Source organism: Carya illinoinensis, chromosome 16 (genome assembly GCF_018687715.1).
Source record: "Carya illinoinensis cultivar Pawnee chromosome 16, C.illinoinensisPawnee_v1, whole genome shotgun sequence".
Lineage (NCBI taxonomy): Eukaryota > Viridiplantae > Streptophyta > Magnoliopsida > Fagales > Juglandaceae > Carya > Carya illinoinensis.
In genome coordinates this window covers 1358784-1372476 of record NC_056767.1, presented here as the reverse complement: position 1 = coordinate 1372476, position 13693 = coordinate 1358784, and the positions used below count along the sequence as shown (strand labels likewise).

The window sequence follows — 13693 nt, the reverse complement described above, 5'->3', positions numbered from 1 at the left end:
ATCGATAATTTTAATTCTCTCTGTTGAGGTGTATTTGAGTTTCTTTCTTGTTTATTCTTTCTCATTCAATGAATCTTGAAGATGACTATATTTTCATAAAATCCAAATTATATTCATCTATTGTGTTCAAAATTTAAATATATAAATAAATGTAGTGTTGAGTTGTGTCAAACTATATGAGGCGGCAATATTTATTGTAAATGTTGAGAATTAAGAGTGAATGCTCGAAATTCAGAAGAGTTGAAACAAGTTCTTGATCTTGCAAAATTAAGAGGTGTTAATTACTAATTTCTTGCCCACTTGTTCTTTTATTAATGCATGAAAAAATTGCTTTTAATTGGTTAAAATTTTTTTAGTTAGTACTTGTTGATTATGATGTGTGTTACATTTGTAAATTAATGGATGAAAAATAACAAAAGAACTTTTAAAATTGGTTGCAAACTTTGTAGATACATATTCATAATGTTTATGAATATAAAGTAATTATAGGCATCTACTATATATCTACAGTTGGTTATATCAATAGTATATAGACTAGAGTTAAAAATGAGATGAGATTAGATGTTTTTATTAAAAGTTGATATAATTTTTTAATATTAATTTTGTTTTAAATTTTAAAAATTTAAATTATTTATTATATTTTATATAAAAATTTAAAAAATTTATAATAATTAAATAAAACAAAATAAAATAATTTTGTATAACTAAATTAGCATAAAAGACAAAAGGAAATGGGATTAGATACCCACCTCATTATATAAATTCCTATTGGAAAAGGTAGAAAGTCCATCCTTTGCTTGACTGACTGACAAAAATTGTGGCTAAGAAATCTCGTACTGTATTACATCAGTTTTTGCTGATTGTAGGCTCAGAGCAAACGTTGGACACTCAAAAGAGCTAATACAAGTCATTAATCTTGCAAAATTAAGAGGTGCATGCTCACTAATTTCTTCCCCACTTATTCCTTTATTATCGCATGCAAAAAATTACTTTTATTTGCTCACAAACTTTTAAAATTGGTCAAAAACTCTATAAATACTTGTTAGTTCATAATGTTTATGAATATACCACAAGCATATGACTAAGCCAATACATGTATTATAATGTGAGTATTGGCATTTGCTAACTTATTGTTTACTCACATATAATGACAATTACAGTTGGCTAATCTCATCCATACTAATTTTTTTAAAATTATTCAAGTACTAAAAAGTAAAGTGTGTGGACCTGGATGCAATTTTATTGTAAGAATATAATTTTATAATATTATTTTTATTTGAAGATTTAAAAAGTTGAAAAAGTCCTAATAATCAATTTAAAAATTTGTATTTAAATCTTGTTTGAGAATAAGATGAAATGAGATCAGAAAAAATTTTGTATCTTATACGAGGCCACAAACCTGCCCCTAAGGAAACACAGACAAGACTAGTTAAAGCATTGATATTGGTGTATGCATAAGTATATGCAAAAATATCTCTTTTGGATAATGACTTTGCCATTTAAGAAAAACTATCATATTAGCTTAGGTATCTTTAAGTCAAAAGAATAATAATAAATTATTATTATTATTATTATTACTACTTTTTTCTTAAAATAGATTTTTTATACATATTTTACATTTAGCATCCACTACATACATTTAGCATTAATAATACAAATATAATAATAAAAAATATAATATTTTATATATTATATTATAAATATAATAAAATGATAAAAAAATAAATATATTATAATAATAAAATAAAGATGAAGGTGAAGGCTTGTTGTGTTGTTGAGTGTGTGAGAAGAGGAAATGATTGTGAAGAAAGAGTTGGAGGAGAGGGGAATAATTAGTAAAATAAGATTTATAGAGTAAATAATAAATCTTTAAATTTGTATAATACTATTTATAACTATATAAAAATATAAAAATACATAATCTATATTAATGAAATTTGGATTCATATTATACAAATATATCTTTACTTTTGATATGCATAAACAGCAATGCCTGTTAGTTTGTTCATGTTTTCAGAATCTCACATGGCATTTGTCGATGAAGAGCGACAAATCAATGCCAACTTTTGCAGTGTGGTGGGATCACATTTACTTTCAAAAAAGTCGCATCTCATTTCATCTTAATTATTATAAATTTTTTAAATTTTTATATAAAATAAAATAAATAATTTAATTTTTTAAATTATAATATAAAATAATATATTTTAATAATATTTTATTTAATTTTTAATTTTAATTTCAACTTATTTTTTGTTTTCTTAACATTATTATTCAACAAAATAAAGGGTAAAGAATAAAAAATTAATTTTTTTAATTTTATAATATATTTCTTTAATTTTTTTATTTAACTGTTAAAGATTCTTTTTAACAGTATCAAAATTGTACATAACATTTAACTGCATCAATAATTACTTCGTCAAATTTCGATTATTTCGTCAAATTCCAATCAAATAATCGAAATCAAGAGAAATTTCATCATTTACTTTTGACAGATTGGTATTTTTCAGTGGGCCTAAGATGCTTTTGAACAGTATTTTAATAATTATATCATCAAACTCCGATAAAATCATAGGAAAAGTGGCCATCGAACACAAACGACAAAAGTGTTATATAGGATCAACACGGACACTAAAGAACCAGATCCTCATTTTCTTGCAAAACACATTTACTCTTATATTATAAGTGAAGACAAGGCATGATGGTCATTTTCTTATCATCTTTGTGATTTCTATGATCTAAACTATATTTTGGTCAAAATCTCTCTGCTGCTCTGCTCTTAGATTCCAACATCACTTTTATCAAATCCATACCTACATTTCTATGCTATATATATACGTCTTTGCTTTCTTGAGGAAGCCATAGCTAGTGGTTAGTCCCATAAACTTTCCCTTCTTCATTTTGATGTTTCTTCATCATGTTTTTGTTCCAATTCTTTCCTATTTTCTTTTTTAGTTTAATACCTTTTTATCTTTAATCGTGAATATATAAATGGTCACAAGGTCTCATAGACTTACATTGTTCGCCCTTGGCATATGTCGGTTTTAGGATTCTGTTTTCCTTTTATTTATTTATTATTATTATTTTGGGCCTTAAGACATATATTCTTGCATCTCATGTAGCAGCTAATAACCTAATATTCAAAAATTAAAGAATATATCGTTTTTAGTATAAATATATATTATTGTAGGTATATATTTTTAATACTTTTTTTTAATGCATAAATATTTTTGCCTAAACATTAATCTTTGCGCCTTATAAAAAAATTAGAGCTATCATGTCCATTTGTTTTTATAGCCTACGACCCAATAGAATAGTTGAAAAGAGTAGCAAGAATTAAGAAGCAAGATCGATAATATTAATTCTCTCTCCTACAGCCCAATTGAATAGTTGAAAAGGGTAGCAAAAATTAAGAAGCTAGGAGATGGATGATATTAAATTCTCTCTGCTAGGGTGTATTTGAGTTTCTTTCTTGTTTATTCTTTCTCATTCAATGAATCTTGAAGATGACTATTTTGTCATAGAATTCAAATTATATTCATCTGTTGTATTCGAAAAGTAAACACTTTTCTTCGCAATTTTAAATTGAAAAGTAATAAGACAATTAAGGATTTTTCAAATAAAACAATAAATTCCACAAATAGTCCAATTCTATAAACATAAATGACAAGTTCAATTTATAGATCTCTCTACTTACAATGCATCCTTAACTCTTTAAATTATTTATTTATGTGTGTCCTCGGTTGCTGAGCACTCATTGTAAACATGATCAATTAACCATTATAATCTCTAAATACATTCTCACCTCAAATTAAATTTATCTACACAATGTAATCAAGTATATATGTTCAAAGATCATATATTCTTTGAACCCGAGACTTTACCTTGATGCTCCTCTATTTTCTTTAGCTTCAATTTCCAAGTTTTATTCCCTAACCTAGTAGAGTTACTACTCTTCCAATTTTTAAGAGGAGAGCATCCATACAACCAGAGTTTGGCACTTATATAATTTCTTGCGTACGTGATGGTTCACTTGATTCATATATAAGAATAATATTAAATACAGTCTTAGGTTGTACAACTTCATTCACTTTTTTTGAAAAAAATAATTTTTCATATAAATCTTAGATTTGTCCACTTTTTTAAAGGAAGTGTCCGAGGCTTTGCAAATATCATTTTTCTTTGTAAAATATGATATTATATTTTTCATTGAACGTTATCCTTTTATGGAAGCTTCAAAAATCTATTACTTTTATTGTGAAATAATTGGATAAATATTATTTTTTTAAAAAATTTATCGTTTTAATGTTTAAAAAATGTTTGGCCTAAAACTAAATCTCTTTTATAAAAAGAAATCCAAAATTTATTAAAAACAAAATAACAAACTCTTTTCAAGTTTTTTTTTAAAATAACTCTTTTCAAGTGTTTGGTTGTTGCTTGAGAATACTTTCATCAAGATAGTTTTTATTGTTTGGGGTGCATAACCTTTTATCAAAATAGTACTATTAATGCCGAAGCTTATACCTCTATGTAGTTTATCGTAAATAAAAAAATCTTGTAGAATTCATGAGAATTATTGTCAAAAATATTTTTACAACAAAATAATCGAAGCCTTAATATAAATGGAGTTCCAACTTAAAACTTTCATAAATTTAGTTTTTGAGAAGGATGATTACAAAAATATGTTTGAAGGATGATTGCATATATTTTTTTCATAAAGCTTGACCACTTGGGTTTAAGCGGACTTGGATTTAGATTTCTTAAGAAAAAGTGATTTCTTGGACTAAATATCTATCCTGCAACATAGGCCTTATGGATTAAGCCCATTGTGCCTAAAAAGTGGTCATCTTTGTCGATATATTCGATCGGTAGTGATATCCTTACGCAATATTTACTACTCATTTACTATTCAGTTATTATTTTTTTCCTTTTGCCTTTTGAATCTACATTAAAAATTTTAGAACATAATATTTTTATATAATGTAAAATTTAAAAGAAAATAAATTCAATTAACAAACGTAATCATATAATTTAATTAAAAACAAATTTAATTTCATAACAATTGACCTTCTTGTTATAGGCACATATAGTGACTTGTACATGATTTCTCCTTCTGTGTGATATTCTGAAAGCTATTTAATTCGTTTTAATGTTTCTTTAATATCTTTTCCCCCCCAATTTTCCATTGATCTACTTCTTTTTTTGGTGTTTTGCTTATTTGATCGGTAAACAGGCAAAGGCAGACTTCGTCTTGTTATTTAACAAAGAAGTTTTTAAAAAAAAAATACAAAAACAGAAAACTACTTTTCAAAGAAATGGAAATTCTTTCATCAATTGTTGAAAAAATAGGAAAATCCTTGGTTCTGCCAATTGGAGAACAATTTGGCTATCTTATTTCCTACAAGAGCAATATCATGATTCTTGAAGAGAAATTTTTGAAGTTATGTGAGAAGAATGAGGCGGTGCAACAATCAGTTGGTGGAGCCGAATGGAATCAAGAAGTAGTCGCAAGTGAAGTTAAGACATGGCTGACAAATGTGAGGGAAAGAATTGAAGAAGTAGAAAAATTCATTGAAGAAGATGTCAAAACTAATAAGATGTGCATGAATGGTTGGTGTCCTGATCTGAAGCTCCGCTATTCCTTAGGAAAGAAAGCTCAAAAGAATACTCGAGCCATCGTTGAGTTGCTAGAAGAAGGTGGAAAATATGATAGGGTGTTCAATGTTGCACCTCCATTGAAAGTGAGATCATCATCCACAGAACGGTTTAAGGATTTTGAATCACGAAAAGCAATGATTCGAAATGTTTTGGAGGCTCTAAGGGATGAAAAAATCGACATGATTGCAATATGTGGTATGGGAGGGATTGGCAAAACAGAAATGACAAAAGAGATAGCTAGAAGAGTCAAAGCTGATGGTTTATTCCATGAAGTTGCCACTACAATAGTGTCACAAACTCCAAACTTGACAAAGATTCAAGGTGAACTTGCGGAAATGCTAGGCCCGAGACTTAATGCTGAGAGTTTACAAGGAAGAGCATATGAATTATATTCAAGACTGACGACGAGTAAGAGTGTCCTTGTGATATTGGATGATGTTTGGGACCCACTTGATCTTGAGGATGTCGGAGTTTACAATGCACTAAAAGAAAAGGGCTGCAAAATCTTGTTGACGTCAAGAAGTGAAGAAACTTGCAATCAGATGAGATTTCAAAAGATTTTTCCAGTTGAACTTTTATCAGAAGATGAAGCTTGGAATCTTTTCATACAGATGGCAGGTGATTGTAGCAATACCCCCAATCTAATCTCAATAGCAGAACAGGTTGTGAGGGAATGTGCATGTTTGCCCATTGCTATAGTGACGGTTGGAAGTGCTCTTTGGAACAAAAGAGATGAATATGAGTGGAAAGCTGCACTTCAAGAACTTAAAATGTCTATTCCCCAATATATCCCTGGTCTACATCCAAAGGTATATTCCAGCATAGAGTTCAGTTACAATTATTTAAAAAGTGATGAAGCCAAATCATGCTTTTTGCTATGTTGTTTGTATCCTGAAGATTATAATATTCCAATTGAGCATTTAGTCAGATATGGAGTTGCGAAAAGGTTTCTTAATGGCTCTAGTATTGTGGAACAAATAAGAGATCACGTCAACACAATAGTTCGGAATCTTCAAAGATCAAATCTCTTGTTGGATAGCAAATGGGATGAATATGTCAAAATGCACGATATTGTGCGAGATGTTGCCATATCAATTGCATCGAGAGACGAACATGGTTTTATGGTACAGTTCGATAGAGGACATGAAGAATGGCCACAGAAGGATACATATGACATTTATACCACAATTTCTCTTTTACTTGGAGAAATGAAAGGGCATCCTAATGGGTTGAAGTATCCCAAGCTTCAGTTTTTGCGACTATCATGTTTAAAAGATTCAAAAACATTGCCAGACAATTTATTTAATGAGATGAATGCGCTAAAGATGTTGTCTTTGCAAGATGGCTGCTTCTCCTTGACGTCATTGCCACCATCAATCCAGATCCTTAAGAACCTCCAAATGTTGAATCTTGAGAGTTGTCGCTTAGGAGATGTGTCAGCAATTGGAACTCTTGGAAAACTAGAAATTCTTGGTTTTCGTGATTCCGAGATCGAGGAGTTTCCACATGAAATAGGAAATCTTAGTCAATTGAAGTTGTTGGATATGAAGGGATGCGATTCTCTAAAGCGAATTGCAGCAGGTGTTTTATCCCGTTTATCTCGACTACAAGAGTTGTATATGGCAAACTTTAAGAATTGGGAATATACAACTATGATGGAAGGAAATGGAGAAGGAACAAGTAATAATGCAAGCCTTGTCGAACTAATTCCTCATTTCGGTCAAATGACGGTTTTAGAAATTAGCGTACCAAGCATCAGGTGCTTGCCAAAAGAATTTGACTTCAGTAACTCCAGTTTGAGATTTAGAATAAACATTGAAGATGATGGGAGCTATTTATTTGAAAATGCAATTAGACTCAATGAAGGGGAGGATGCAAGTGATCTTGGGAAAGTACTTTTGGAGAATAGGAGCGTTTTTGGCAACCTAAAACATTGTGACATATATAATTGCCAGCATTCGGAAAATATATTTTGGTTGGCTATGGTGAGAGATTTGGTTCAACTCAAATCGTTAGACATTTCTAAATGTGAAAATATACAAGAAATCTTTTCGAATGAAGGAGATCAAGATAAAGAGAAAGTCGTTGGTGGTGTCATTACATTGCCGAACTTGGAGAAAATAAATCTATCTTCCTTACCAAGGCTTAGTGGTATCTGTAAGTCCATGGACTCAGTTGAGGTATGTTCTCCCAATTAATAGTACATCTATGATTCACATTCTATATGGATTACTTCAAAGATCAAATCTCTTGAAAATTTCTAAAGAGTTAACGATTTTATACTACTGCTAGAAAAAGTTAGCTTTTTTGCTCAAAAAATTCGTAATTTAGAAAAATGATTTTCATTGGGATTAAACATGGTATTAATTTCCTATCTTAAGGATATACATTATATATATTTGAAAACTACTTCTCACAATATTATAATGGTTGAATTAATGTATTAAACAGGTTGAAGGAGGAGGAGGCAGCACTTCATCAACAACCCTTTCTTATAAACTATTTTCATCCAACACCATTTTGTGGTTGCCCAGTTTGTTAGAGCTTCATGTTGAAAAGTGTGAATTACTAGAAGTGGTATTTGATCTAGAAGGACTAAAGGTCATAGAGAACCACCAGCCCGTCGTAGCACTTTCTCAATTAAGAATCCTAGAGTTAAGGTACTTACATGGGATGGCACATGTGTGGAAGAATATTCCAAGAGGATTTCAAGGCTTTCAAAACTTAATATCAATTGTTATTGAGAAATGTGATAATTTTAGAAGTTTGCTTCCTGCTTCTGTTGCAAAACTACTGCTGCAACTTCAAAGCTTGAAATTAAGGTATGGTGAATTGGAAAACGTTATTCAAAGGGAAGACGAAGCTAGAGATGAAAGGAGAGAAGATATCACTATGAGTTTTAGTAGCAAAGCCCATGCTTTTGAGTGGCCATCCATAAAGATGATCAGTTTGGCTCATTGTCCCAAACTAAAAACATTTTATTCAGAAATTGAAAGCAGAATGAAACAAAAGAAAATTGATGTGCCAGAGCCTAGTGTTGGCTCCTCCGCAGTACGATCGAGAGATACAGTTGGACTTTTCAACCGCTGCCTAGACTCTTGTGTACCAGGTCGTAGCACCAAGAGATCCCAAGGAAATAACAGCTGCTCCTTAAAAAGGAATAAACACGACATTAACAAAGAGGTATGAGCATCACGATTAAGGTTTATTTATTATTATTATTATTATTATTATTATTATTATTTATAACTTATTTGAATCAGGTATGTGAATCAAGACTAAGCTTTATTTTTTATTCTTATTATTTTTTATTTGTAACTTTTTTGAAACACTTGGTCTTCTTCTATTACTTTTCATTCTAACTATTAAAAAGTTTCTTTTTATTTATTTATCTTCATAGTTTAAGTTTAAACCAATAAGAGTGTAAAAAAAAAAAAATATCAAATCTTTTTCATTTCATAGTTTCATTAGCTCACAAATTATCTTTCATGCATTCCAATTTTCACCTTTTATGTCGCTTTAAATATTAAATTTTGGAGAACTTCACTTTACATATTAAAAACTATCACTCGTTTTTTAAAAAATACTAGAAATTTATAAAACTAACGATTCTTTCATTTTAGAGGTTGAATTTGATGATAAAACTCATAGGGTGATTGAATAAATTTATTTGTCCTTAGTATAAATAGTGCTTGTAATACAGTAATGTAAATGGTAATAGCAGATCTATGAAATGCATGTAAATGAAAAAATATATATAACTTCGTTATATATTTAATTTAGGTGCTCAAATTAAGTTAAGCCTAAAAATTTCCTCATATATATATAACTTCGTCATTTTTTTTTTTTTTTAATGTTTGGTAGGTTAAATTGACAAATCAAGATGAGCCAAATGTGAGTGAGACTGAAAATCAAACAAAGATGTGTTCTCTATTTCCTTACTACTTGATTGAAAGTTTGGGAAATCTAGAAGTACTTTACGCACGAGCATGTGATTCATTGGAAGTGATATTTGAACTTGATGAGGGACTACGTGATTTTGAAGAAAGCAATTATATCTTCAATAATTTGACTAGGTTGACATTACGATATTTACCGAAGCTGTTGCATATATGGAAGAAAGGTCCACGAGATATCAAGGGCTTCAATAACTTGAGATTGCTACGTGTATGGACATCTGATAGTTTGAAATATTTATTCACACCATCCATAGCAAAACTTCTTGTGAAATTAGAAGAAATAGATGTTTGGAGTTGCTCAGAAATGAGAGAAATCATTGCGAAAGAATCAGGAGATGAAGAGAAAAGATATCATGTGATTGCATTCCCTCAAGTGAAGACCCTCAGGCTCCACTCTTTACCAAAATTAGAATGTTTTTGCAACGAGGCGATTGCTTTTATTTGGCCGTCTCTGGAAGATATAACAATTGTTCAATGTGAAGAATTAAAAATGTTTGTTCCCACGACAAGCATGAATACACCTAAGCTACAAGGAGTACATCATACACAGTCTGAAACTTTTCAACCAATGATAGAAGGAGACCTCAATACCACCATACAACACATTATCAAAGGAAAGGTACGTTACTCAGCAGGTTTTCCAAATTTCTGCCGAATTTGCAAGAGATATTAAACGTGAGAATATAAAGAGGCATTTTTAGTTTCTATTTTCAAAATTTCAGGTAAATTTACAGGAGATCTCGCAGAGCTCCAGGTCTCCATAGCAGGTTTAATTCCTCAATTCGATCAATTTCCTCGTATTTATGACTTCTGTTTCCTTCTTTTTTGCTGCATTTCTCAGTTTTCTCTAAATAATTAGCAGCTGGAGAGTTTATCATCAATTTGTCTCTCATCATGTGAAGTGTGAACGAGTTCCCCCAATTAAATACTTTGTAAAGAAAATCATATTAAACAATCAGTTTCTTTCTGTTGGTTTTGCTTGCCCTGCCCCTGAGAGATTGTCTTGCAGGTTTGGGGTTTCTGGAGCTGCTAAATGGCACCCGTGAGTTTTGTTGATATCAATAAATGGATTCCCAAATGCAAAATTGCGTCTCTCGTGGTTGGTCATTTCATTGGGCATTTCCAATAATTTGCAGTAGAGTTTAATCTCACAATTCTGCTACGTACAGTCTCAATTCAGAACCTCATTTTAGTTCCTCTCTCAAAAGAAAAGATGAAATCCTCATTTCATTCTCGTTCCTCTCTCAGAAAGGCTCAGATCCTCATTTTCTCTTTCTTCCATCCTCTCTCTCGTTCCTCCGCCCAGCTTGGTGAGTTCCGGCCTCATATTCATTATCTTGATAGGCATGTACGCATTCAAATGGTTCATCACCTTGATAAGGGACATAATTTCTGTTTGACTTGTGGAGCCTGTTGGTCCCCATTTCCAGCTTTTTTTGGTTGTTGGCACTTTTAGAATTTTTTTGGTTGCATGGGATCAGCTGAGCATGTGCTTGGTTTGGTTGGCTCGCATTCTTCTCAATTTGAGGCCTTTAACTCTGGACAAGAATTTAAGGATCAATCTAACTCATTTGATCGGTTGTGTGGAAGCTTTTCTTTCCTCGTGGTTTTATGGCCTTCTTCAATATGGATATAAACAAGATGTTTGCTAGCAACCCAAATGACATATGAATTCGGCATATTACTTCCCCTGCTCTTCTTATTATTGTGGTCCGGTGGGACATTTGAAAGCATCAAATATTGTATCCATGCGATAGATTTATTTATTTTTTCTTTGTTATATTAGGTTTTTCCTAAATGATGATAAATTATGCTATGCATCATTTTTTCAAAAAAGCAAAACGGTGCCAAAATTTCTCCTTAAAAATGGTTTTGTTTTCACTACACCATAGTTTCTATATTTTCATTTGAAACCTACTCTTTGCATTTTCTCTTAAGAAATTTGTGACCCCCCCCTCTCTCTCTCTCTCTCTCTCTCTCTGAAATTAAACTAATCGATCTTGCATTGTATGTCACTGCACTATGCATATTTTTGAGAATTTGTTTAATGGAATGCCATCATGATTGGTTGTGTCCCCACTCCCAATGTTTTGCTGCACGTGGTCAGTTTTGCTTTATGTTTGGATAAGAAAGCTCAAGCTGTTGTTAAGTAGAATTTAATTAACTTTACACACTTCTCTTGTAAAGTCGATTGATTTAATTTAATTAACCAACATTTCCAGTTTAAACCAAGAGCAATGGACCTGGCAAAATCGATTGAGAGAGATGATGGTGTTGCGGCTACAAGTGATGCTTTTCATCGGCATTTACCCCCAGAGCTACCCGTACCTACTGCATTTTTGGAGAAAGATAGACAACTAAAACCTCTGCAGTGGTTTTTTCTTCAAATTTGGGGAAATGGTGTTGCTAGTTAGATGACTAGTATAAAGTTGGAGAGGCTCCCACACAGAACACACAAATGGAGCTGTGTAGTATAAAATTAATGGTATTCATTTTCAAATTCTATATTGTATCTGTTCTAAATATTGGAGTTATTAGAAGTTGAGGGTTTGAAAATGCCCTTTTCAACGATTACTGCCTTTTTGAATCTCATAGAAGACCAAAGTCAAGTTAAGCTTAAAATGAGTACATTGCTAGTTGGGGTGTGATTACTTAAACCATGCCCCTAACTCTAGTTTTTTTTACTTAATATGTTCACATAGTTCTTTTTACTATATAATAGTAGGTTTCTTTATATGGAATGGAAAGTGAAATAAACAAAAAAAAAATTCTTTTAACTTTGATGATCTATATAAAAAATTGGTTGAGAGGTTTTATCCTCTAGATTTCATCGAGGTAGAAAAAATTTATTTAAGGTCTCAATTGTAGCATTATGTGCTTAATATGACACCAAAATATCTATATTTTATATAAAATTTAATAAATTAGCCTTCATACTAGAATGAAAGATGGGAGTCTAAATGATAAGTTGATAGTTTCTATGTTAGCCTATATATTATAAGCTCATTGCATCTGGCAGTGATTGACTATAATTTCCTTTTGATATATCATCGTTGGTTGACATACCATATCTGACGTGTTTCTTCTCCATTGTTTTGACCCAAATTTCATTTTGCTATCAGAATGGAATTTCACTTATATAGCTACCAATTACTTCCTGACCCTAAGCAATTCTGATAATTGATATAGACTCATGTTCATCATCTTGATAGGCATGTACACATTCAAATGGTTCATCATCTTGATAAGGGACATAATTTCTGTTTGACTTGTGGAGCCTTTTGGTCCCCATATCCAGATTTTTTTGGTTGCCAATAGTGGTGCTTGCTGGCACTTAAGAACTTGTCTTGCATGGGGTGATGTGATGAGAAAATATTCTCATCAGTTATAATTTTCTGCCATCTTAATGATCTATCCTAACTGATCCAATTTTTTTAGACCCACATGGAGCAATGGGAGAGAATATGGGAGTCTGCCCAGTTTGCCGCAAGGTTTTTCATTCCGAGGATATTGAGCATTTGCTTGGTTTGGTTGACTCTCATTCTTCTCAATTGGTATGTCTCCTCACATGTAAGTTTTATTTTTGGTCTGCATTGAAATACAAACTTTCCACAATAGACCATGCTAGAAGAATAGAAAAAAACACGCTGCTCAATTACTGTAGGACCAGGCAGCAGCAGCCTCCTATACTGATAACTTATGGGGATTATTTACTGTACTCCTTTATTTTAGGTTATGTTATTTGGACTGAAGGTTTTTGTCTCAATTGCATGTTGTTATTCTATTGAGAAGGGCAGAGCGGACTTACAGCCCAAAACAATACGGAGAGGAAGAATGCAATAAATATCTATTTTTCAAATAATATCTTCCCTCTTAAAGTTTCAAACCCCAGTGCCAGTTTTGCAGCATTGTTATGCAATTTCTTTTAGTAAATTTGATAATTTGGATTTAATGCAGACGGATTTCTAAATTGGCTGTGGTAATATTTTGTTGGATCAGTCATGTTAATTTATTCTATTGCTCGTTTATATCAAGTGGTTTTTTGTAGAAAAAATGGTCTCTATTTTATTCAATTGCAT

The 13693-nt window shown here is 31.3% G+C and overlaps 1 protein-coding gene across 8 annotated transcripts in view; it reads left to right on the top strand.

Annotated features, from left to right (window-relative positions):
* Window positions 1-13693, top strand: part of LOC122299065 (probable disease resistance protein At4g27220) — a 64615-nt gene that overhangs the window by 4321 nt on the left and 46601 nt on the right. The window contains exons 3-11 of one of the 8 annotated variants that reach the window (XM_043108970.1): window positions 867-931; window positions 5231-7835; window positions 8107-8838; window positions 9520-10233; window positions 10316-10381; window positions 10624-10713; window positions 10863-10924; window positions 11837-12099; window positions 13053-13168. In XM_043108970.1, coding sequence (XP_042964904.1) covers window positions 5313-7835; window positions 8107-8838; window positions 9520-10233; window positions 10316-10378 — 4032 coding nt within the window. In that variant the 5' untranslated portion in view covers window positions 867-931; window positions 5231-5312 and the 3' untranslated portion in view covers window positions 10379-10381; window positions 10624-10713; window positions 10863-10924; window positions 11837-12099; window positions 13053-13168. Of the gene's footprint in view, window positions 1-866; window positions 932-5230; window positions 7836-8106; window positions 8839-9519; window positions 10234-10315; window positions 10382-10623; window positions 10925-11827; window positions 12100-13052; window positions 13169-13693 lie in introns of all 8 variants that reach the window. The other 7 variants (XM_043108973.1, XM_043108969.1, XM_043108974.1 and 4 more) reach the window with 7 other exon arrangements.